This window comes from Canis lupus, chromosome 22 (genome assembly GCF_011100685.1).
Source record: "Canis lupus familiaris isolate Mischka breed German Shepherd chromosome 22, alternate assembly UU_Cfam_GSD_1.0, whole genome shotgun sequence".
Lineage (NCBI taxonomy): Eukaryota > Metazoa > Chordata > Mammalia > Carnivora > Canidae > Canis > Canis lupus.
Window position 1 is genome coordinate 59354754 of NC_049243.1, and position 24829 is coordinate 59379582.

General features: G+C 48.7%; 2 protein-coding genes across 2 annotated transcripts in view; one reads left to right on the forward strand and one right to left on the reverse strand.

The window, feature by feature from the left end:
• Positions 1–24829, forward strand: part of ARHGEF7 (Rho guanine nucleotide exchange factor 7) — a 126448-nt gene that overhangs the window by 23785 nt on the left and 77834 nt on the right. The window contains 1 exon segment of the mRNA XM_038570061.1: positions 5194–5280. Coding sequence (XP_038425989.1) covers positions 5194–5280 — 87 coding nt within the window.
• LOC102155295 (tigger transposable element-derived protein 1-like) lies at positions 1061–4918 on the reverse strand. The gene is made up of 2 exons (XM_038570062.1): positions 4448–4918; positions 1061–3643 (listed from the first exon to the last, which is right to left on the reverse strand). The coding sequence occupies exon 2, from the start codon at positions 2493–2495 to the stop codon at positions 1473–1475; it is 1023 nt and encodes a 340-aa protein (XP_038425990.1). The 5' UTR covers positions 2496–3643; positions 4448–4918; the 3' UTR covers positions 1061–1472.

Here is a 24829-nt window from a genome sequence, read left to right on the forward strand (position 1 = left end):
TTACTTTATTTTTTTAGTGTGTTACTTTAGAAGAAAACTTGTTAACAATTAGATCTTTATAACTTAATAATCTTTTTTTTGTTTTTTGTTTTTAATTTTTATTTATTTATGATAGTCATCACAGAGAGAGAGAGAGAGAGGCAGAGACACAGGCAGAGGGAGAAGCAGGCTCCATGTACCGGGAGCCCGACGTGGGATTTGATCCCGGGTCTCCAGGATAGCGCCCGGGCCAAAGGCAGGCGCCAAACCGCTGCGCCACCCAGGGATCCCTATAACTTAATAATCTTAAAGATAGAGCTGACTTTTGCTATTTGTGACAGTGTGTGCTACAAAGTCACTGTGAACACTGAACTAGAAACTACTGAAGCAGTGTTCCTAGAGGAAGTGCAGGATTGGTTCCAATAGACACGTGATCTTGTATTAGATGTGTTTCTGTTTGAAGACAGCTTATTTATTATGTGTTCTTCATGAATAATTAATTCTTCCTAAGGAAACACTACCTCAGTTAAGGCACAGTTGCGCACACACACAGCAGCACATACTATATGTTGCATAGGAAAGAAAGCATTATGTAAAGATGAAATACTTGGAATCCTGTGAACACATTAACTAAACCTTACTTGTGGTGGAGCTTACTTTGTGATGGGGCAAAGGGCAGTGTGGTTAAACCTGTGACCTTGGCCTGTCCAAGGTTTGGAAAACCAAAGGACAGTAGGTGACTTGGTGACTTACTTGGCAGAAGAGGAAGGCATCAGCAAGGGTGGCATGTGAGATCCAGTGGTTCTACCTCAGGATTTTGGCTTTCACAAATTGGTGATGGTGTCAGCAACGTTCCCTCCCACACTGGCTTGAAAAATTCCTTCAGCCTTGTCTGCTTGGCTTTTTGCCTCAAATTTTTAAGTGTTTCAGCATAAGGGACAAATGCAGTGGAGGTCAAGCGCTTAAATGTGAGGCTGCGTTCTGGCACAGGGTCACACTCTTCCATGTCATTGAAAAAAATATTTTTAAATTTTTAAAAAAGATTTTATTTATTTATTCCTGAGACACACACACACACACACACACACACACACACACACACACACACACAGGCAGAGGGAGAAACAGGCTGCATGCAGGGAGCCTGATGTGGGACTCGATCCCTGGTCTCCAGGATCATGCCCCGGGCCAAAGGCAGGCTCTAAACCGCTGAGCCACCCAGGGAATCCCTGAAAATTTTTTCAAGGGCAGAATTCCATTCTGATATTTTGGCTGCTGTGAGAGGGACAATTCTTGGAGTCTTAGGCTGACTTTCATCGCCATCATCATCATCACTGACTCCAGTGCCATGCTTTGCCATCTCGTCCAGGTCTTTTTTGGTGGGTTCTACTGCCATTTCTGCCAAAATTTCCTCCACATCTCCTTCCCTCATGTCTCTGAAGCCTTCTCCACTTATTTGCTGTGCAATATGCATTATGTTTTTGACACTGTTCTTAATATTTTCTGTAACACCTTAAAAAATTTTCACGCAGTTTGGCCAAACATTTCCAGCAGTTATTAATGGTGGTCTGCTTGATGCTGTCCCAGGCTGTGTTGATATAATCTATGACATTGCATATACTGATGGATTTCCAGTAGCCCATCATGGTAGTTTCCTCATTGGTGTCAAGAGCCTCAAAAGCCTTGCTGTAAAGCTCCCTGGTATAATATGCATTGAAAGCTTTTATTATGCCCTGACTGAGGGGTTGGATGAGAGAGGCAGTGTTTGGGGGCATGAAGAGAACTTCTGTGTCAGGGTGGGCATTTTCAAGTTCTTCATGGCAATGAACTGGGGCATTATCCAAAATTAATAAAATCCTGAAGGCAAGGTTTTTGCTATGGAGATAGCGTTCAGCTTCTGGGATAGAGCAGTTGTGGAACCAATCCCAGAATATTTCGGAGGCCATCCGTGCTTTTTTGTTCCATCTCCTGTGGACTGGCATGCAGTTCAGATTTTTGCCTCTAAGTGCTCGTGGGTTTTGTGCTCTGTGTACCATTAGGGGTTTACACTTAAAATCACCCTTGGCATTGACACACAGTAGCAAGGCTGCACGGTCTTTGAATGATTCATAGCCAGGAGCCTTGGAGGCCATTTGCATTATATAGGTTTGTCTGCCAACATTCTTATAAAACAAACCTGTCTCATCAGCATTGAAAACTTGCTCTTCCATATAACCCTTTTCATGTACAATGCTTAGCAGATACTTTTTAAATTCTTCTGCAGCTTCCTGATCTGCAGGACCTGCCTTGCCTGCAAATTTTTCATCGGTATGAACATTTTTCATGTGGTATGGCCTTTTGAAATGTGCAAGCCAGCCTGCACTAGCAGAGAAGGGTTTAACCTTTTCCTGACTCTGGGTAACATGTCTGTAAATTTCCTTGGCTTTCAGCCTCACAACAACACTGTCTACTATGCTCTTTTTATTGGTTGACATCTCTTGAATCCATAAGTTTAGCTGCTTTTCCATCTTTTCCATAGCTGCGTCACGCACTATAGAGGTCACTTTAGCACTTTCGGGAGCGGCCTAACGCACAGATCTGCAAATGTCCTCTTCCTTTTTCTGGATGTACCGTATTGTTGATTCATTAACATTGAATTCATGGCCAACAGCACTATGACTCAGGCCTGAATGAAACTTATCTAACACATGTATTTTCTCTGTAAGGCACGTTACAGCCTTCTTGCGTTTGGGAGCATTACCTAGTGCTTTAGCACTATGCTGGGGGGCCATTTAAATCAGCAAAACCACCAGCAAAAAGCACGAAAATGTGAAAAATGTGGTGCCAGTAGACTGCAAAAAGGATATCTGCTCATGTTACCAGCTGAAACAAGATGGCAGAGCATAACCTTATTATGCACACAGAGCTAGGAATTTGTGCATAAAGGGCGTTCAAAATTTTACTGCTCTGTATGTGTCTATAAATGAGAAAGAGCCACAAATACTGAATAGGGGTTACAAACAAATTTTATCGAATGAGTGAATTTGCACAGAATCCATGAATGAGGATGGACTGTATTTGTATGGGACTCTTGCAAAAAAAGTGTGATCAGTAAAATTTGTTTAAAAATGTATTTAGAATACGACTTTGTTGGGGGAAGTGGAATGGAAAGGAGTTGAAGGAGAAGAGAATGTAAAATTTGACTTTTTTTTTTTTAAAGATTTTATTTATTTATTCATGAGAGACATAGAGAGAGAGAGAGAGAGAGAGAGAGAGAGAGAGGGAGGGAGGCAGAGACACAGGCAGAGGGAGAAGCAGGCTCCATGCAGGGAGCCCGATATGGGACTCCATCCTGGGTCTCCAGGATCACACCCTGGGCTGAAGGTGGCGCTAAACCGCTGAGCCACCTGGGCTGCCCAAATTTCTGACTTTTAAACAAGAGCTTGTTCATAATTTTTTAAGATTGAGGATGGGTATTGTATTTCTATTGCTTTTGGAGTCTATCAGACTTTTTTTTAAAGGATGTTTAACAGTTTCAAAATGTCATCAGGAAATCAGAAATTAAAACTTTGCAAACCATTTAAAATTATGAAAGATTTTCACTGCATATTTGGTACATACTTTCTCAAAATTCTTTTATGGAGAGACCAGATGGAGTAGGAAGCAGCTTTGGTTTAGCCATTCACTGGAAAAAAAAAAAAATCCGTTTAATTTGGAGGAAATATGTTGGTAATTTCTTCTACGAATTTTTAAACTATGGGAAAAAAAGCCTGATTTTTGCCCTCTTCACACCTCTCAACACCCCGTTTTCTTTATTCAAACTTTAAAAGACCTTGAACTCTTTTTAAATGAAGCTGAAGTATTCCTGTGAGGCTTGATGGAATGTCGTGATTTTCCCCCAAGAAGAACAGAAGTTTGTTGAATGTCCTCAAATGTTACAGTTCTCTATGGTGCTTTAGACTAACTCCCCAAATGGAGAGCCTTCTTCCTCTGCGTTAGAACGGCAGGGGACCCTGTGCCGCCTCTGGCCTCCTGCTCTGTATTACTGGGTTTCTCGCCCTTTGTTGCCGGGGCAGGCGGTCACTAACAGCCTGCACGCGTGGCAGGTGGACCTCGCAGTTCTCTCTTGGGCCAAAGCACCGGGGGGCCTGCGCGGGCCCTCGCCGAGGTAGAAGCCCCGCCCCCCGCGGTAGAGCCTCCCCCCCGCGGTAGAGGCCCTCCCCGGGGAAGAGCCCCCCCTGCGGTAGAGCCCCCCCCCGCAGTAGAGCCCCCCCCGCTGCGGTAGAGCCCCCCCCCCGCGGTAGAGCCCCCCCCCCCGCGGTAGAGCCCCCCCCCCGCGGTAGAGCCCTCCCCCCGCGGTAGAGCCTCCCCCCCGCGGTAGAGCCTCCCCCCCGCGGTAGAGCCCTCCCCCCGCGGTAGAGCCCCCCCCCCCCCCCCGCGGTAGAGGCCCCCTACAAGTTCCCCCCCGCTGACTTACTGGCTGACGTACCTGGCTCTAACAGTTGATCATTAGTGAAGCACATGGTATGAATTCGGGGAAGGAGAACATTTGCACCTCGACCCCAACAAGCGAGATTTACGCTGCCAGTTATTTTAAATCCTCGTCACTGGACACTGCCTCGTTCCACTCTCTAGCTGGTGGCAGGGAAGAACTGAAGAAACACGGGGTTCCCGCCAGCCCCTTTGGGGTTGCTCACCGCGGAGGCCGAGCTCTCCTGGGACCTTCCGGGCAGGGCGGCGTCCGCGTGGGCGAGGCCGAGGCCGAGGCCGAGGCCGAGTCTGCACGGGCGTGGGGCCGGGTGCGCGGCGCCTGAGGGCAGGATCAGGTGCTGGGGGGGAGGAGTCTGCGCGTGGGGCCGGGGAGCGGTGTCCGAGGGCAAGAACCATCGCGGCCTCCGCCATCCCGCGCGTCTACCGTCTACCGGGGGGCAGGCGAGGCCGGAAGAGGCCGCGCGCAGCGGGCGGTGGGGGCGCGGCCTGAAGACGTCACTTCCGGCGGCGGCCCACTTCCTGGAGAGGGTAGGGGCCTGAGATTGGTGCAGCCCCGAGGAAGGGAAGCGGGTGAGGAGAGGCGGCGGCCGAGCCGGCGGGCGTCGGGGGCGGCCGGGGGCGGTCGGGGCGGTCGGGGCCGCGGGTCCGCGTCGTGTCGCCCGGGGCCAGCTTGCGGGGGCCGCCGTGGTCGCGCCCCGGGCCTGCGCGCCGCCGCTCAGCGCCTGTGCTCTGTCTGTGTTGCAGGTTTACCCGGAGCCCCGGAGCGAGAGTGAGTGCCTGAGCAACATTCGCGAGTTCCTGCGAGGCTGCGGGGCCTCCCTGCGCCTGGAGGTGAGCGGGCGGCGGGCGGCGGGGCGCGGGGGAGGGCGGGCGGGCGGGGCCGGGGGTCCGGGGGTCCGCGGGGGCGCTCGGGGCGAGGGGGCCTCGCTCGCGGGCCGCCCAGGGGTGTGAACGCCGCGCTTCCAGGGCGGGGAGCAGCCGCTGCGTGCAGCCCCGAGCCGGGCCGTGGCCGTGGCCGCCGGGGCTTGCGGGTGGGTGCCCCACACTGGCGACAACCGTGTGTCAGGGGTGTAGGCGGAGCCTTTGGCCCCTGCCTTCGCTTGAACGCTGCTTCTGGGGGTTCTCTGGGGACCCGCATTCAGGTCTGGGTCAGCCCCTCCGTTCTCAGCGGGTCCTCAGGCCTAGCGGGGCTGGGATGAAAAGGGCCCGGAGTCCTCCCAGCCTCACTCCTTTCTCTCCTTCCGACAGCCAGAAAGGAGGTGTTCTTTGACGTTGGGTGTTTAGGGTCGAGACCGGCTTTGTTTTGGGGAGCGTATGGAGGCGGGGCATCTTTTCCGGGCTGGGCAGCGTTTTGTCACTGGGCTAAATACGGTTTTTCGGTGGCACTTCCCTGGAGATTTCCTCTCCAACTTATCTTACCGTATGCATTTTCTTCATCTTGGGGTAGGTTGTGGTTTAGATCAGGAGCACTGGTCATTCTTTCATTTAGGAATTACAGGTCAGAGTGGCCGAGGTCAGTTGTGTGCCTGAATCTTTTTCTGCCTGCCGCTTTACCACCCTTAGTCTTTGTTTCCTTATCAGAATAGAGATGATTTACGTCGGGCTCACGGAGCATACGAGTGCATCTCCAATGGAACATATTATGGAGGGATGTATCCCGTAGAGCTTTCTTCGCTTAAAAGGACAGACTTAATGTAGGTTTCTTGGAGGAAAAAAACCTAAAGCCCTCAAATCTACAACGGAAGGTCAGGCAGACAACTTACCTGCTACTTGAAATTACACAGGAATTGAGATTTTTAAAAAATTGCTCTTCTTATGCATGACTGTGAATGTTAAGGCATCTTTTCAGTAGTATTTGACATCTGCGAAGAAGTAGCTTATAGCTAAGTGAAAGGCTCTCTTACAGACCCCGTAGACCATAGGGCTGTTTGAGAGGGGGCAACATTGTTTTAGAAAGGCTTTGTCGTTTTACCCTTGATTTCCTTCTTGGGCTGGGGGGAATATGCTTTGCTGGTGAGGATCTTTGCTTTTCCTTGACCTTTGTTGTCAGATTGTATTTTCTTCAAACCAAGTCTTGTTTATTGTTACACTTAATTTGAAATTCAGTTTGCACATTAAGATTATGATCTCAAAATGTCCCTGTGGGACTCTTCAAGAAAGTATTAAAGTTGAGTCTTAAAAATCCCTCATCCTTCACTCTCTGGAGGTTGCTGTGGAGATTTCATATCCCTGTTCTGGATACTAGTTTGAAGGAGCTCGAGGAGAGGTCACTAACCTCTGTCCTAAGCCTCTTCAACAGTTCTTGGCATACAGTAGGCCTTTCAATACATTTGTAGTTGATTAACTTTTTATTTATAAGGAAACTTGGGTGAGTTGTTTTTAAACAGTAAGTTATCTCTTCTAATGGACATACTGTTATTTTTTCAAGTTCATTTGAAAGTCACACTTAAAATTCATAGTTACCAGGGATCCCTGGGTGGCTCAGCAGCTTAGAGTCTGCCTTCCGCTCAGGGCGTGGTCCTGGAGTCCCGGGATCCAGTCCCACATCGGGCTCCCTGCATGGAGCCTGCTTCTCCCTCTGCCTGTGTCTCTGCCTCTCTCTCTCTGTGTCTCTCATGAATAAATAAATAAAATATTAAAAACAAAACAACCCTCATAGTTACCTGAGATAATTAAAATGAGAAGACAGCACATTAAAACCCTCATTGTTGTCATCTCATTTTTCCCCCCTTAGGAAGTTACTCTGAGAAAGCAGTCTGGTATGGTGTGAACCCAACTTGAGCTTTCAGATTTGTTCTAATCAGTGATGTGAAGGGACTGGCCTATTCAGAAACCTGGCCTTTGCATGTGGACCAAGACTTTAAAGAAAAATATGTAGAGAGGGCAGGGAAGGACCTTGCACTTGAAGTGTTTTAGGCTTGACAGCTTTCATTTTTACAACATTCTGAAAGACAGAGAAATTGTTTGAAATGACAAAACCAGTCCTTAAAACTGATAGCTTGAATTCCAGGTTGGCTTTTGTTCAGTACATGTCAAGGTGCTTTTTTTCCCCCCAGAGTTCAGGGTGAAATGTGTTTGTAATGGACTATTTTTGGCACGTGTATTTTACCACCATTTTAAACTATGCTAAGATTTCTTAAAAGAGGAATTGAGCGTAATGATTACTATTATCAGTCCTTTTAATTCAGTGTAGAAAACCGGGTATTTTCTCCAGTGGGTTGTTCTGATTATGGAGAGAGTTTTAATTTTAAAGGAACTTTGTACAGTTTGCATTTATTAAATTTTGAGAAGCAACTTAGGTTTTAAGTTGGAAAAATGATTTTAAACTTGGGGAAAACCTTACTTGTAGGAAAAACCACACAGCTGGCTCGGGTGACCTTTTTATTTTTTCTCTTTGCAACTCGTTTTTATCTTACTTGAATCTTTCATTTCCTTGAATAGTATAGAATTTGATAAGAATTCAGATTTTTCTCCCATGTTCCTAAAGGTAAAGTAAGATCTCCTGAGAAATGACTGTTTAGAACTATCTAGGTAAAGTTGATACTTCTCTTAAACATACTGACAGAAGGAGGTGCAAGCGTGGTTCTCTCCAGTTACTTTTGAGAGTGTTGTGTTGAGAAACCCTAGTTTGCCTAGTATATGTAGCGAGGACAGAATTGTTGTGCAACATAGGAGGGAGAGAGTATCTTGCTAATGGGGACTGAGTGCTCTCTTGCTTAGTTTTCCAGTTTCCATTTGATCTCTGGTTTCAGTTCTTAGTTATGTCTTTATTGGTAACCTTTTAAAGGACTTCCACATGTTACATGTTTTGCTCCTCATTCTTGACTTCTTGCAGCCCTGGTCTGTCAGGGAAGAAGCCTGGCCCAGTGCATCCATTTATTCTCAGCGCGCTTATCACGTGAACCACCTGTTGTGTATTTTACCTCTAGAGGATAAAAAAAAAACCTCTTGGGATAAACATTTGGGCCTTTTTCCTCCTGTGTCCTCCATGGTGTCCCCATTTCATTGGGGTCCCCTGTTTTCCCCATTGTGCAGGTGGTAAAGCAGGTGTGGGGCACTCCTGAGGTCCTGCACTGCGTGTTGGGGTTAGAGAACAGAGGGTGGCCGCTGGGAGAGGAAACAGGAGTGGCAGACCTCAGAAAGTGGCTGAGTTTGCTCCAGCCTTTTCCCACTCTGCTTCCTCCAGGCTAGAGGGGCAGCTCTGTGCAGGCTGGCGATCTGGCTGTAAGAGCATCTCCTTGTGTGTGAGGGAGGCACTTTGTCTGAAGTCCAGAGAATGAAAAGGAGTTCAGGTGGGTGCTCCAGCATCGGCATCAGCTGGGCTGATATAGTTAGCTAGTGGGAAGGTTTTGGGAAACGTTGCCTTACGTGTTTCCAAAAACCCTCCTCCTCATGCAGTGAAGGACCGATTCTTCTATTTTCTTACTATGTGTAATGCTTGGTGCTCTTTGAGATTTTTAAGTCAAAATTTTGATTGAAATTTTGTCCAAAAGAATATTTAAAAATCAAAATTAAAATCTGCTTGCTTGGAAACTTAAAACTTGTTGACAAAGGCTTAAGAATTAATTGAAACAAAGTCCAAAGTATATTTATAGTCTTTTTCCTAGGTATGGAATGCCCCTGGCAAGTGTTACTTTTGTCTTAGATTTAGACAGTTGAATAGTTCAACTGCTTACTACTATTTTGTGTAAAGGTATATTTGAGGCCACATGGCATTTTTTTTTTCTTTAGCCAGTCCTCTTCACTGTTGACATAGCCGTAAGCTGGAAGTGGTGGGTCATGAATGACATAGTATTTGACTTTTATTGATAAAATTCTTGAGGTTTATTTGCCATATCTTTGTCAGAACTTGCATTTTATTTAAGGAAGTTGAGTTAAATTTGGGAGATGAGTATTCTCTGAACATCTTGTAGGTATTTGAAAGAAAGTCAAATTCTCTTCAGGTAATATAGTTATATTTAACTTCTCTGGCAAAAAAGTGTCAAAATTGACCCTGTCTTAAATTTTTGCATCTTGCCAAATTGTTGTGTAGTGTGAGCAATTAGTTACCTGTGTATCCAGGCTGATTTTTCCAGAGTAGGTAACTGCACTTCAGCTTTGTGGGATAGCTCGCTGGTTAGGTAGTGCTATCCAAAAGACAATGTAGGGGGCGCACTCTTGTGTTTGGATGGCCTAAGTCTGGATCTGTTAAGAGGCTACCATCTTTAAAATTCAGTAGACTGATACTTGATGAATACAAACATGCCAATACATTTTGTATGTACAATTTTGTTTACTCACAAATATCCTGCACTTGAGCTAGACCTGGGGTGGCCTGTGGGTCTTGGGGCCCAGCTCAGTAGGTGAGCATGCAGGATTTGTACTCTGGTCTGGGGGTTCCACCCAGCGAGTTCTTCCATGTATGCTGCCGCCTGGAGTGCAGGAAGCTGAGTTGTTTGATGATGGCAAAGTAGTGCTATTGGACTGATTCCTGGGAAGGGCCATAGGTAAGTTCTGAGTTTAGCTGGTGGCAGGGCTGGCCTTGTGGGCGTGCCCCCCCCTCCCCCCCAGGTAGTCACATAGCTCTGTACTTGGTTTAATGTTCTGCTCATATCCTCTGAGATTCTGAAGAATCTTGAACCAGGAGGTCTGCATTTTGTTTGTGCTGGACCATTACAGATTGGATGGTTGGTCTGCCCCCGTGGTATGGCTTCCACTGTCCCAGCTCGCCAGAGGCCTGCTGAACAGTGACTGTCGGTGTGCCCCTCCCCAAAGAGAGACGGGAGTAATGAGCTGGAGCCAAGTGTAAAGAAGGAGAGGTGATGGTGTCTCACAGGCTGGGAATTCCTGCCCTGTGTCCTGTTGGCCTGAGGCCAACTAAAGTTTCTGCCATGGGCCCGGCAGGCTTGGGTGAGCCCAGTAGGCTGTGTCCCTTACCGCAGTGAGGAGATGGAGACGCGAGACTTAATTCTGGACCTCGGCCATTGTCCATCACACTGTCCATCACACCGTGAAGCCGACTGTCGTGAGGTACTGCTTCTGTTACAGAGTTAGGATTGCGTCCTCTCTGGTGCCCTGAGAACTGTCCTGGTGTCCAGCGTACTGCCAACCCTCTGCCTGTCCGTGGTAATGGCAGGACCTAACACAGATCCAGGGTTTTGTTTCTGAAGGATCCTGTGGAGCAAGCAGTCCTCTAGTATTGGGGTGGATGAGGGTGTGGGAGCTGACTTGCGCTTCCCCTTGGAGAACCTCCAAGGTGAGGAGGGAGGAAGAGTCTTGGATTTGTATGTAAACTTTCAGTGCCTCCATGAAAGGGGACTCTGCTAGATACAGGGCAGTGGGCCAGGTGCTCCTGAGGCTTCTGCCAGGTCTGCAGTGTCGTTTTCACTGTCCTCTTCTGTGGCCTCACCTGGCCACCACTTCAGGGCTGGACTTAGCCCAAGAGTCTCTCCCTTCTTCCACCCTGGTCATGGAAGACAGTTGCTAAGGCCTGCCTGCTGGGCTTCCTGGGACACCCATCGAACGTGGTATCAGTGTGGCTGGCTGGTCAGGCTCCTCTGGGTTGTAGAACTGCATCCAACAAGTCTGCCTGAATGCCAAGGAGTGCTGGCATTCCTTCCTGTGTGCGGTGGAATGACATGGCTTTTGGCTCCCACGAGAAGGCAGTTCTGCTCTACCTCCTGTGAGCACACCACTCACGCTCTGCTGCCCCTGGCTGTAGGTGCATGCGCCCATCAGCTTCCCTGGGGTGGGCTGATGGGATCTGGCCTTCATTGGCTATAGGCTGTTGAGCTACTCCTGTAGCCTGCATGGAGGCTGAAAGCAGAGTCTTCAGCAGCAGGACAGTGAGGGAGGCTTTGCACTTGTGAGGTGTTGGAGCAGGAGGGGACATGAAGAGGTCACTGTAGCCTAGTCTCCCGTTTTTAAGCAGGTGGAGACCCAGAGATGCATGTGGGACATGCATGCGTTCCTGGGAGACTGTGCCAGGAGGGAGTTGTCTGTGTGTTTCTCAGGTTTGCCTGGCTGGTGGGGGCAGGGGAGGGCCTGGGACCGAGGAGGGCATGGTGGGCTCCTTGAGAGTCTCCGTAGGTGAGCCACTCCTGCCTTCTCTCCTCATCTGCTCTTACTGGTGTTCCCCTTGGCCTCCTCTCTCATGCCTGCTGCCTGCGCTGGCCACTAGCATCCCTTGCCCCAATTACCATAGTGGCCCCCTCCTCCTGCAGGCGGGCTTCCTTCATTTTTTTTTTGTATATTTTTTTAATTGGGGTTCGATTTGCCAACATATAACACCTAGTGCTCATCCCGTCAAGTGTCCCCCTCAGTGCCCGTAACCCAGTCACCCCATCCCCCTGCCCACCTCCCCTTCCACTACTTCTTGTTCGTTTCCTAGAGTTAGGAGTCTCTCATGTCAGGCAGGCTTCCTTCAGACCCACGTTTCCCTTCTGTTTTTTCCGCCTTGACTCTGATTATGCTGTGCGTCTTAGACTGAAATCCAGACTCCCTGGAAGTGAGGGGGAGCAGGACAGGAGACCAGGGCAGTGTTGGTTCGGAGGCTGTAGGGGTCCTTCCAGCCCTCTGAGGACCCTGGCCTGTCCTCAGGGATGTGGGGCTGCAAGAGTCTCAGGATCACCTTGGCTGCTACTTGGGGTGTAGACTACAGGGAGTCCAGGACAAGAGCAAGAAAACCAGAAGAGGTGATGGCCCTTGACCTGTAGTGGGGACCGCATCCGTGGCAGGAAGTGTGTATTCTCGTTTCATGCAAAAGGTAGGGATGACTTCCACATGGACTATGTGGGGGTGTGAAAGCCGAGTCCGAGCAGGAGAAGCTGTTGCCTTGGAGACAGGGAGTCTGCTGATGTCCTGTGGGGTGCTTAGCGTCAGACGTACTGCAGTAGAGATGTTGGATGTTTGTCGGTGGGGGTCAGTGAGGTCTGACTCAGGACGTGGCCCAGGGCCTGAGCCGGACTGTCAACTTTCACTTCCACTGTGCGAAGCACCTTCTTTCTCAGACTGATTTCAGGAGGCCCTGTGAGGAGGCTGGGTTAGGTGTCCCCTTCTTCCGTGGCAGTGGGCAGTGCTGTGTCAGTGTGTGCTTGTGTGTGGATACTGTGAGCATGGAGGGCAGTACCTGTGTACTGGGTCGCCTTGTACTTCTGTCCCCAGTGCTGGCATGTAGTAGGCTCTTACTTAAACTGTTGAATACAGGAGTCTAAGGAAGAGTGGCGGGTGGTGATTAAGTTTAACTCTTGTTGAGATTCATGGTCTAATGGCTCCATCTTTTGTAGTTCCTGTCGCCGTGGTCTGCTGGGCCATTTGGATGTGCTGTCTTAGGGTGGCATGTGGGGAGCATGGTCTGTGCCACGGCGAGCTGAGCTGCTGGAGAGGGGTCCGTGTGCAGAACCAATGACTTTGGGATGGCTCGGTGGTACTTTGAGGGGGGATGTTCTCTCCTTGTGGGCCAGGCCTCAACATGGGTGCCAGAAAGTTGTGTGTGTGTGATGGTGGGCCACCAGAAAGTGTGGGAAGGGTCGCCAGCAATGAAAGACACTCAGGTCTTTGGGACTTGTTTTCTTCTGTAAAGTAGTTTAGGGTTTGGAAAATGTGACTCCTAGGTCTTGGGATTGTTCTGTGTGGTTACAGAGGCAGAGGTGGGATACTGCACTATTTTTACATTTGATTCTGTTGATAATGTTAGCTTCTTGCTCCCAAAAGGCACTTATTTTTAAAATTCTAGTTGTTTGATCTGTTCATAGCTGTTAGGTTTTTGTCAGAGCTCCCTCTTGGAGCTTCCTCATGAAAGGTGCTTTTCTAAGAAGGGGAGGCCGGAGGTTTTCTAGAGATGTGACCAGGCCACTTCAGACACAGGGCTTTTAAAAGGAGAACCTGCTTTGTTGAGTAGAAGCTGCAGGGTCATGGTGTGGCAGTAGATCCCTTGTTACCTTTCATTTGGTGCCTTCATTTGAGTTTGAAGAGGGGTTCTGATCTGTCACGTTTGTTACCCTGCATCATCTGGAAACCTATCTCCCACACTGTATTGTGCACCCGGGGAACACTGCTGTGGCCGGCCCTGTCCTAGGGTGGGAGAACTCACTGCTCACTTTCCTAAGCTTGATCCTGGAAGTACTTTTCCAAACAGCAAAAGCTGCTTATATAAGCTTTTTAAAAACAAGCTATGTATTTTTTCCAAGATTAATAAAACTAATTTATACTCATTATAGTGTTTGGTGTTCTACCAGATCTATGAGCTGAAGTGACAAATTGCTGTTTCTGTCAAAGGGAGAAATAACTTGAGTATGTAGATCTTAGAGTATTTTGGGTTTCTGTGACTATATAGTTCAGTAAAATTGATTGCTGTCTTTGCATTTTAGTTATGAGACAGCCAGTGTAGCGCATTGGTTTTCTCTTGCAGCGTAACAATTGAGTACAGATGTAGCAGCTTAGCCTTGGGCAGTGAGGCCAGCAGTCTGGGGAGCTTGACTGGGCTGTGTGTTCAGGGTCTCAAAGAGAGGGTGGTGGCTGGCTGGGCTTGGAGGGAATCTTGGGGCTAACCTTTGTTTCCAAGCTCCCAAGGTAGTTGTCAGGACTGAGGGTCCTTTTTTCCTGGTGCTGTTGGCTAGGAGTCCCTCTTTGCTCCTGGCGCCACTCTGTTCCTAGCCATGGGCCCTTCATCTTCCTGCCAGCAGGGGTGCACCTGTGTCCAGTCCTGCTGCACACCTCTGACTCCTCTTCTGTTCCTAGCAGCAGGAGGGTGTTTGGAAAGGGCTCATAATTAGATAGGGCCCACCCAGCGAGTCTCCCTTTGAATTCACTCAGGGTCAACTGATTAATATCCTGAGCTACATCTGTAAGAATCCATTTGCTGTGACTTGTAACAGCACGCCCACGAGGATGTCCTGTCACATTCCAAGCCCCGGGCTTTGGGGTGGATTTGGAGGACCTGTTGGAATTCTGCTTCAGGTAGTATTGAGAACAAGGCTAGAGTATCTGGTGACTGGGGTATAGTCTGGCTCTGCACCGATAGATGGGTGGCCCCAGCCTCCTTTCCATCTTTAACCAAGCCATGTGAAACAGAGGGGAGAGGCGACTAGTACCCTCCCCCCAGCTGTGCTAAGGGTTAATTGAAGCAGGGTGTCTGCGATAACAGGTCCTTTCACAATTCTAGGGTGTCTTAGTGCTGACGTGAGCATGACAGGGACAGCACTGGCTCTGGGGGGACGTGAAGTAGGGTAGAGATGGCAGGAAGGTGTTCGGCCTCTGAGACAGGAAAGCTGTTCCGGGCATGGCGGGAGAGTTGAGGGACTTACTGTTGATACTCCCAGTGATGTCACTTGTTTTCTGACGAGTCGAAGTAGCTGGGTTATACATGGTTGGCTTCTTCCCCAGTCAGGCATGTCCTTCTCAGAATGCCCCAGCCAAGCTGTGGCCAAGGGCATGTTGTCAGGTTGCATCTGGCTACTTTTTATTCAGGTGAGACATGAACATAGCCTTTAATTTGTTCTTGACTCGTTGTTCTCCTGTTGTGCTGCCTGCTGTGGGATGGCCCGGGTGGCCTGTACCCCTTGTCCTGCCAGCCTGTCCTCGGGCACTGATCATGCCACCATCCTGCTGAACAGCTGCCCTGGACAGGCCCCAGTTACTCAGAGGGCTGTGTCCTGGAGCTTTTCCATGGTGAATAGGAAGTCTCCTGCCCCTGCCCTTGGACTTTACATTGCAGGTATGTTGAACCACTTGAGGTGTCCCTGGGTAGTATTTACTAATTGGCTCATCAGAAAATAGTGGCGTGTGTTCTGTGCCTCTGTTGTGCTAGCGGCTTCATGTGTGGTGTTTCAATGTTATAATGACTTAATGAGCTGAGACCAGAGCTAGAGGGGTTCAGGAACACAGCCCTGGTCACTGGGCCAGGATCAGGCAGGGCGTCCTCCTCGAGGGCCCTTCCTGATGCCTGTCCTGGGTGTGCTGGCAGCCCCTCATGGAGCCGTTCACCTGCATGGGCTCTGCACACCCCCTTGTCCCTGCCGCTTCTCTCTGTGGCTCTGTGCATACTGTGTCTGCGGGTGTTAGTGTGAGGGCAGGTCGTGTCTTCGTTTGAGTTTCTGCTGTGTCTCGGTTCAGGGGCACCGAGTAGATGCTGATGGAATCGGTAAAGCACACAGTGTGGAGCCCTGGCCACACTGGCAGTGGGAGGGCTTGGAGCATCCATAGAGCCTGTGTAGGTCTCCTCACTGCCCTGTTCACGCCGTTCTGTCTGGTCAGCCCTTCAGAGCCTTGTGTCATTGGACTCCTTGCAGCTGGACAAGGAGTCTTCTCCCTTCTGATGAGGGCGTCAGCCTGAGGGGACAGGCAGCCAGCTGTGCAACACTGGTTAGTGGGTGCTGGTCCTGCCTCTTCTTGGGGCAGCTGCCTGGGGGTCTGGCGGTTCTGCTGTCCCAGGAAGCTCTCTGTCTTTCTTACCACTTTGGAGGACCTGGAGCCTGGTCCCACAGCCAAATTTGGCAAGTGTCTGTAGCTCTGTTGTGAGGAACTGTGTGTCCTGCAGACGGCAGCAGAGCAGCACTACAGCTCTGTGCAGTGTCCTCCACCTCCCTTTGCAGAGAGGGGAAGTCCTGTCGTTCTGCCCTCCCTCCCACCCCCATTGTGGAGACCCTAGGAGGATCTAGGGAAGGGTGGGCATGTGTGTAACCAAGTAACTGTTTTGTTTCCTAATCTAGAAGAGGTCCAGATTCTTTGCTTTTGGCAAACTGGTTCTAGGTCTGGCTGTTTTGGAAACCGGTCAGGTCGAGGCATCTAATGGAGATGAGACAGGTTGGATGTGTCTTCTGCTTGTGTGTGGTACTCTCAGAGGAGGAGGGCAGGCCTGCAGTGTGCTTGCAGTTGGCTGCCTAGGGGCTGTTGCTGTGTACATGTGTGTACGTGTGTGTGTTGAGGGGGGAGGAGGTGGGGGCTTGTCCAGACAAGCCAAGCTAGTTTGGCTGGCTGCACACTTGTCCTCAGTGTCGCACAGAAGGGCTCTCCCTAGCCTCAGATGTATCTTGACTGGCCCAGGCCACTGGGGAAAACTGTGTAGGAAACATGGATTTTCCTGAATGATACTAAAAAATACATGGGTATTTTTTACTTTGCAATTGGCAGGATGGCTATTGTTGGCCAACTGGGGGGGAAATGGTTTGAGAGTTTCTTATTTTTCACTAAGGCCTTGTGAAAACTATCAGGACTGGTGAGTGGGAGCAGCATGAATCTGGAGCTCAAGCATGTATGGTCTGAAGAATCCTGAGGGGTTTCTGTGGTCAAGAAGGTGCTGGTCACTTACTGTGGTACCTCTTCTTCCTCTTCACTGCCTTGTTTGGGGCTGCTCTGAATGTCTGACCCTTCACTTCTCTCCTTTGGTTTTTAAAAACAGAATCCCAGTTGGCGTTTCTGGGAAGGGGATACTCCCTTTTCATGACGGGTAGTTGCCCTGTGGTAGTGCCCCACAGTCCTTAGGTCCTGGGAACCAGCGAGAGGACCAGTTCCCAGTGGGTGATGACAGAACAAACCCCATGGCCTCTCAGACCATGTTTAGATAGGAAATATGCCCTTAGTATGTGTGTGTTTTTTTTTTAATAGTTTTCTAGCCAGAATATGTATTTCCAACCTATTTTGTGAGTGTGTGCTGGGTGTTTTCTTGTTCTCTAGAGAAACTAACTGGTCTATCCTTGACGTAGCAGGACAGGACTTGCTGTGGCATCAGCGTTTCCGACCTCGAGGCTGGGGCACATGTCTCCTTCCCCTCAGGGAGGATGTGCAGGTTAGAACAGGTAGTGTCTGCTTGGGTGGCAGTGTGGAGCTTTTAAAATACGGATTCCAGGGTCCCTCCTGGAGAGTTAGACTTAGGTTTGTTTTTTGTTTCTTAAAGATTTTATTTATTCATGAGAGCCAGAGAGAGGCAGAGACCTAGGCAGAGGAAGAAACAGGCTCCCTGCAGGGGAGCCTGATGTGGGACTCAATCCCGGGACCGTGGGCATGACCTGAGTAAAAGGCAGACGCTCAACCACTGAGCCATCCAGGCATACCTTAGTTTGGCTTTTAAAGCTAATCCAGTTGGGTCCCTTGGATTTGGGTTTGGTGAGGTCAGGAGAGGGAATTGTTGGTTTTCCCCACGCTTGCAGGAGAGCCGAGGACCCTGCCCAGCTAGGATGGGCAGGGACGGAAGCGTGCTTTGTCTGGCCTCCTCCTTGTGGGGCTGGGCCCACCCAGGGCACAGAGGGTGTGGAGAGGCGGTGAGGCAGCTGTGGAGGCCCCGAACTGACATGGGGCCTTTGGGATTGTTCTTGTTGAGTCCTTGTGTGGATGGTGAAGGAATGCTTTTCTACTTAAAAGGTCCTGAGGGTAGAATGGGTGTGCGCCAATGAACTTCCTAACCTGCCTCCTGCCTTTTACTTGGAAACACGTAAGCTGACTGCGTGAAAGGTTAGTGCCAGCGTCTTGTGCCCTTCACTTAGTTTACTATAGAAACACTTTACCCTTTCCTCTGAGTATTTAGGTACTTTTATTTTGCTGGTCATTTAAACTATGGAGTAGGCCTCAAGATCCTTGCCTCTGAATACCTAGCATGTACATCTTTAAAATGCAAACATTCTCCTTTAGTTTCCAGAACAGTTCTTCCACCTTTATCATTTGTTAGCACTTTGGCGTTTTTGAGGAGGCCAGGGTGGCTCTCCTGTAGTGTCCTGTGGTCTGGGTGGCATCTGATTCAGGATAATCCTTTTCAGTAAGAAGCCTACACAGGTGCTGATAGTATTTCCACGGGTCCTATGGGGATGTCCTTAGTGCTCACCTTTCATACCGCCTGTGCTAAGCTCCATCATGTGGCTAAGGTGGCATCTGCTGGACCTCTGCATTGTAAATGTGCCCTTTGCCTGTGTACCTAGCATGTAACCTGTGGGGTGGTGCTCCAAAGCCTTTCACATGATGCTCTTAGCATCTCATGATGGTCCTTTTGAAGTAATTGCTACTGCGGTGGCAGCCAGGTGGTCCTGGGGCCTTCTGGCCTGCACTGCCTTTGGGACATCAGGTCGGGTCAGCAACATTTGAAGGTAGTGATCGGCATCCAAGTTAGAAAGTTGTGTTTTGGTCTGTGGGAAATTAGCTCTGCTTTGCAGAATTCTGAAGGTAATACAGTATCTGTGAACTTAGCCATTCACTTCTGAGCTCTGTATTACCTGTTTGAAGATTTTCCATCCAGCAGAAGTCAGTCTCTGACTCCGCCTGCCATCACAAGCTGCATTTTATCCATGTGGACTTCAGGAGTGAGTAGGAAAGTTAATTGAAGAGGAAGGAAAAAATACAGATAAGACTATGGTGTGTATGAGGAGAGATGATAGAAATGCAGAAGTAGAAAGTTTTTAAAACTGAATACCAGCAACTTCATGGGGATGGTTGACTGCTGAGTGGCTCCCAAGTGCCAGGACAGCCATAGGGCAGTGCTGAGAGGCAGGTGCAATTAGCCCTGGGACTGGAGGGGACACCGACCTAGAGAGAGGGTCAGAGAGGTGCACCATGGCTTGTGTTGACTAAGTGGCAGAACTGGTATTTAAATCCAGATCTAGGAAGAGGCCAGTACTGCTAAGTTTAGAGTAACTGCTGAAACCAAGGAATGGTGGTGGTGCGGCTGGTCAGTGCTCTGCACATGGAAGGGCGAGGGGCCTTTCAGGCAGCTGTGTGATGCAGTGTCTGATTCATAACCACACTCCTCTAGAGACAAGCAGTCTGCATTGCGCAGTCGGTGCAGTTTTATGCGTGATTTAGCCAGTGTCCCTGCACAGTTTTAGCGTCTGCATATCCTCCATCGTTTTGGGTATGATATTCAAGTTACATGAAGCCATTCAGTGTAGTGAAGGATTTGTAACCTGGGAAAGACTTAGAGAACAGCTTTTTTTAATGCTTGAGTAAATGCCATCCTTTTTGGCATTTGCTAATTGTTTCTCAGTGGTGAGTTTATTAAATTGGTTATAATGTAAAACTTTTTTTTAATTTATGGACCATTGTCAGGAGTTTAAAAAACCTCAAACAGTTGTTTGAAGGTCCAGGGCAAGGCCATTTAGGTGATGGGAAGCCTGTATGGTGGATTTCACATTGCCCCAACTTTGACATCTCTTTGCTAAGAGAAGACCTGGAAACTTTAACTTCTTCTAAAGTGAAACTTAATGTGTTCAGGATGTCTTTCAGCGTCTTGTTGGGATTACAGTTTAGACCCAATCCCTGGAAGAGAGAAGAGGGCACATCCTGTGCCTGGAGATGTACCATTTAGGTAGAAGGAGATCCTTTGACTATTTTTTGGATAGAATAAATTGAAAGAAATTGAAGAACAGATTTTATTTCATTTCAAGTGAAGAATGGGGAAGGTGATCATCAGTCTGTGCAGAGTTGACGAGGATGTTCTTGATCTCTGCTTTGCCCTGAGGGCTGCACAGATACACAGCGTGCCTCTTTCCCTGGAGGCCTCAGGATCCTTGGGTAGCAAGTAGAACAGATATGTATAAATAACCAAGATCCAGGGCGGAGGCTGTAAGCCCTGCAAGAGGGGCAGTGACATGGGGCTGGGATGTAGAGAGTACCCCTTCAGATGACCAGGCCCAGGAAGGTGAGTGGGGAGACACCTGCATAGGTAGAGTCGGCTGCAGCCTCCTTAGCTGGTCCTGGTTGAGTTGAACCAACGAAACATCCTATATTTGATGATGTCCTGAATAGGAATCGACAGAGAAGCTGAATTGTGGCATTCTGGTCCTTCCTTTCTTGGGATATGTGATAGCCTTGAACTTGAGAAAGTTTCTAGTGTTGGGAGACTAATAGGGAGGGGTGCTCAGTCTAGACGGGTGCCCAAATTCTTGAACATGTCTGGAATGGGGACCAGTAAATAGTAGAGTGTTCCAGAGAGGGAATGTGCTGGCAGGCACGTGGTAGTCCTGTCCTGTCGTTGTGCTCATGCAAGCCACTCAAATGGTACTTCCTTGACAACATCCTCATCTGAACATCTGTCTGGATGTTTTGATGACCTCTGTTCAAGTTTCCTGTCAAACACCAACTACTATCTGTCTTCTGACCACTTAAAACTTTTCTCATCTGGTGAAAGTTCTGTGTGCATAGCACTGAACAGTTTAGAGAGTACTTTGTCATTTTGTCATTGTAAAAGCTGATTTTCTTGAAGCCCTTTGGATTTTCACCTGAAAGTCGTATTCTGATCCACTTCCTCCTCTGTTCCACTGTGGCTGGCTTCCTTTGGATCCTCATAGAAGGGAAAGATTTAATCTGTTTGCCTTGCCTCCCAGCTCTGATTCCAGTTTTCACTAATTGCATTGTCTGATGAATCTAAATCTTTGCGTACTTTTATAAATGTAAATAATATACTGGAAATCTGTATTTCCCAGTTTATCATCTTAGGGCTTGCACCTATGTGGAAGAGAAGAACCTGAGTGACTCCATGGGACCTAGGGAGCAGCTTGCAGAGCAGGGCACTTTGTTATGGCTGTTTGTGGTGGGTTTGGCCATGTTCTCCCTGGGTGATCAGTGCACAGAGTTAGTGTCTGGAAGTTTCCTGTCTGCTACACTGCCCCTTTCCTGGTACTCCGGCCAGAGAGGGCAAGCTTTTCTTGGGCTGTTTTTTGTACTCTTTGGTGCATCTGTGTGTTTCACTCAGTCTGGGGCATTTGAAGCAAAACAAAACAAAAACCCCACAAAACCTGGAGAACCCACTGCCATGTTTCTTGGGTCTTGAAGAAAGCCAGTCTGCATTCTTCCAGCTCTGAGTTACCTTAATCTCTCTTCTGTATGTAGTACCCAGGGCTTTTAGCTGTACTTTGCTGGAGGAATAGGGCAGTGTGTTTCATCTCATTACTGTTTATCTGTGGGTTCCTATTCCTATCCGTGAATAAAGGTCCCGTAGCTGACCTGAATGCACAATTTTTTAGTTGAGGGACAGACAGGCCCAGGATGGCTTCACTGTAGGGCTGAAGCTGGGAGCAGTTGGGTGAAATTGGGGTTGGGGGGTGGTGGTCTGGATGTCTTCCGTGAGTAGGGCAGAGTGATACCTCTGTGTACTCCAGTTACCTGTCTCCAGCTGGGGTGGTCTGGGCTTGAAGTTGGTGCTGGAACTTGTAGGGTATTGTTTTGGGTGGAATTGCCTTCTTTTTTCCTCTTGTGTTTCTTTTTGTGCGTCTGGTAGCACCTGGAGCTAGTCGCTTGTTAGGGACCCAGGGTAGGCAGCTGGCTTTCCTTACTGGGGTCTTTCCTTCTAGCAGCTCCCAGAAGAAGAGGCTGCTTTCCTGTCGAGATGGTGGAGGAATGGTGCTTACAAGTGTGGGTTAGAACACCTGGCCTTCAGGAGCCCATTTTCTTCCTATTCTCAAGAATTTCCTGAAGCCTCCTCTAGATTGCTTTTGGCCTTCAGCCATGTAGCCTATAGCACTGTGATAGATTCTTTATTATTATTTGAAGCCTTTTCTGTCGTTTTGGTGGGATCTTAAGAGGGATGAGAATAGTGTGCGTTCTCACTTTACCATCTCTGAGACCTTTTTTCAAAGTTGAATTTTGTAACTATGCGCTCCAAGTTTTTATTTTTTAAAAGATTTTATTTATTTATTCATGAGAGACACAGAGAGGGGGAGAGGGAGATGCAGGCTCCCTGTGGGGAGCCCAATGCGGGACTCAATCCCAGGACTCTGGGATTGTGCCCTGAGCTGAAGGCAGATTCTCAACCTCAGCAACCCAGGCGTCCTAACTTTAAGTTTTTAATGCAATGTACTCATGACCTTTCTGGCTCTAAATATTAGTACCTAACTTATTTTAAACTCTAGCAAGTCGTTTATCTGCCCAGACCACTGTAGGGCAGCTGGTGGAGGGCTCTTCTTTGCAGGTCTGCCTCCTTGGCAGTGGCAGACAGACTAGGGGCCTGGTGTAAGCTGGTGGGTGCTGTGTCTGTGTGGGTATGTTGGAGACCACTTCCCCTTCCCACTGTTCTGCTTGCTGTGGACTTGCACACGTGTGTACGTGGCTGAAGAAAAATGCAGTGACTGATCTGCTTTCCATCTTTGTTTTCCTGGGACATTTGTCACATGGTCTTTTGGAGCCTGGATTTGTCCTTTGTAAAAATTGTTGTGAAGCCTTCAGCACAGCACCCAGGCCTCACTGGATGGTCCCTCCCGCCTCTATCCCTGGTGGTGCTTCTGCATCTCTGGCGGTTTCTGCTTGTGACTATTGCCCCTCCATGAAGGGTGAGGACTAACTGGTGCTTTCTTTGTGCTAGTTATCTTCCCTCCCTCCTTAGGATTTTTGTCACCCTGAAACTCCCTAAAAGATGTGGCTGGGGTTTCTTTTTGTATGAGTGGTTTCTGTCCTCTTCCGTGTTTGGGTGTTAACAGTGGAATCCACAAAACTGAATCTGCTTTAATTCTCTTTTTTTAAATTAATTAATTAATTAATTAATTAATTATTTTATTTATTTAAATTCTCATTTTAAACTGGAAATTTGGGGGCACGTTGGGTGACAGCAGTATGTATTGATAGAATTCACTGTCAGGGATCCCTGGGTGGCGCAGCGGTTTGGCGCCTGCCTTTGGCCCAGGGCGCGATCCTGGAGACCCAGGATCGAATCCCACATCAGGCTCCTGGTGCATGGAGCCTGCTTCTCCCTCTGCCTGTGTCTCTGCCTCTCTCTCTCTCTCTCTCTGTGACTATCATAAATAAATAAAAATTAAAAAAAAAAAAAAAAAAAAAAGAATTCACTGTCAAACTAATTTTATCCCTGGAGTGTAGGCGTAGGCAGAATCAAGGACAAAGCCTACAGAGGCCGAGGCGGCGAAATCCCTGCCGGGTCCTGTCCCTCACATATCCCCATCAGTATGGACCATTTGCATTAAACTTAAATAGCATGACTTAAAGATTTCTCTCTCCTCATCGCACAAAATCAGATTCCTTCTGACAATGTGATAGGAGAAAACTATTTTTAAACTTTGTGAACCACACTCCAGAACTCTGCCAAAAGTAAGTTTCTTGCATCAAAAATAGCTTTCTTATAAACTCCCTGGAGAGTTGGCTCGTGTTCGGAATATTAAAGCTAGGGGAGTTGAACGTGCTTGGCCAGCTGCACCTGTGGGGCTCTCTGTCCATTAGCCCTGAGATCGTAGAGAGCATTCTTTACATTCTCCAGTATTTTCTTCTTGAGTCTAACAGGGGTGTCCTTAGCCAGTGGCATCATTCAGGTGTGCACGTCCTACTTCTGGTTGGCGCCGTGGGCCAGAGGTGAGGGTGCTGGGTGGTCTTTGATCCCGCTGAGTCATTGTGGCTGTTGAGCCTCTGGGAAGGGTGTGGACAGCGGCCCGGGTAACCTAAAGACCACCACTACCGTGTCTTCCTCTTGTCTGCATTTGTGCAGCCCTGCTGCTGTGTGGCCCCCCGCCCCCCGCATGGGGAGGCCCAAGAATGTTTGCCCTTGGCTCTCCTTGCTGCTCTGCCTTTTTGGCTGTGGGGTTGTGTCGGACTCAGGGCCAGCCATATGCTGCTCACATGGCAGGCTTGTTGGCTGTGGCCTGGGGTTGCTGTGCCTCACCAAGAAGAAGGTTCCTGAATCTGCAGTCCACATTGAAGAAAGGAGACTAAAAAGATGGCCCCAAGCTTCCAATTTCTGTGCAGCAGCTCTTGCTTTTTAGACTTGTTAATTACATGAACCAGTGCTGTTGAAAGCCAATTTGAATTTCACTTACAGTTGAAAGATTTGACTGATGACCTCTTATATGATGTATAAATGATTTTTGTGCTATAAACTTTGCTTTTTTATTTTATTATATGGAAGATAGTTCCAATTTCCAGTCCTGAGTTCAGAAGCCAGAGTGAGGCAAGCCTGCCAGTGTGGGGGTGGAGGGGCCTCTCAGGTCTTACTAGTTGGTGACCTTAGTGGGAACCTTGTCCCCCTTCTTTGTCAGGTGTGTGCACCTGACACCAGCAGAATGGCTTTTAGAGCTAACCCACCTGGTTAAAAAGTGCGGTCACTAGATGTGAGAAGAGCGATGGCACATGAGGGTATGACTCCCATGGTGGGTAGATGCACTGGTGGTTCTTGAGCACTGTCCTTCCCTCTAAAGGTGGGGCCAAGGCCTCTTCCCTTGAGGGGATCATGCTGTAGTGGTCTCCTGAACAGCGTGGCTTGTGGGTCTGCAGTTCCTGGGTCACTGGCACCATGGTGTCCTTCCTGTCGCGTGCTTGTATCCCTCCTCTCGGGTGGCCACCCTCCATAGCCATTGTTCTGATGTAGCCCTGGGGATGAATTCAGGCCACCTCTCTGAGAGACCAGAGTTGTGTTCCCTCAGTGGGGCTACTTGGAACTCCTGGCGCACACCACCTGAGAGAGAGCTGCTAGCTCTAGCCTCGGTCT

Excerpts from the sequence above, each read along its gene's own strand:
- LOC102155295 (XM_038570062.1), bottom strand. The coding sequence starts at position 2,495 with ATGGAAAAGATGGAAAAGCAGCTAAACTTATGGATTCAAGAGATGTCA.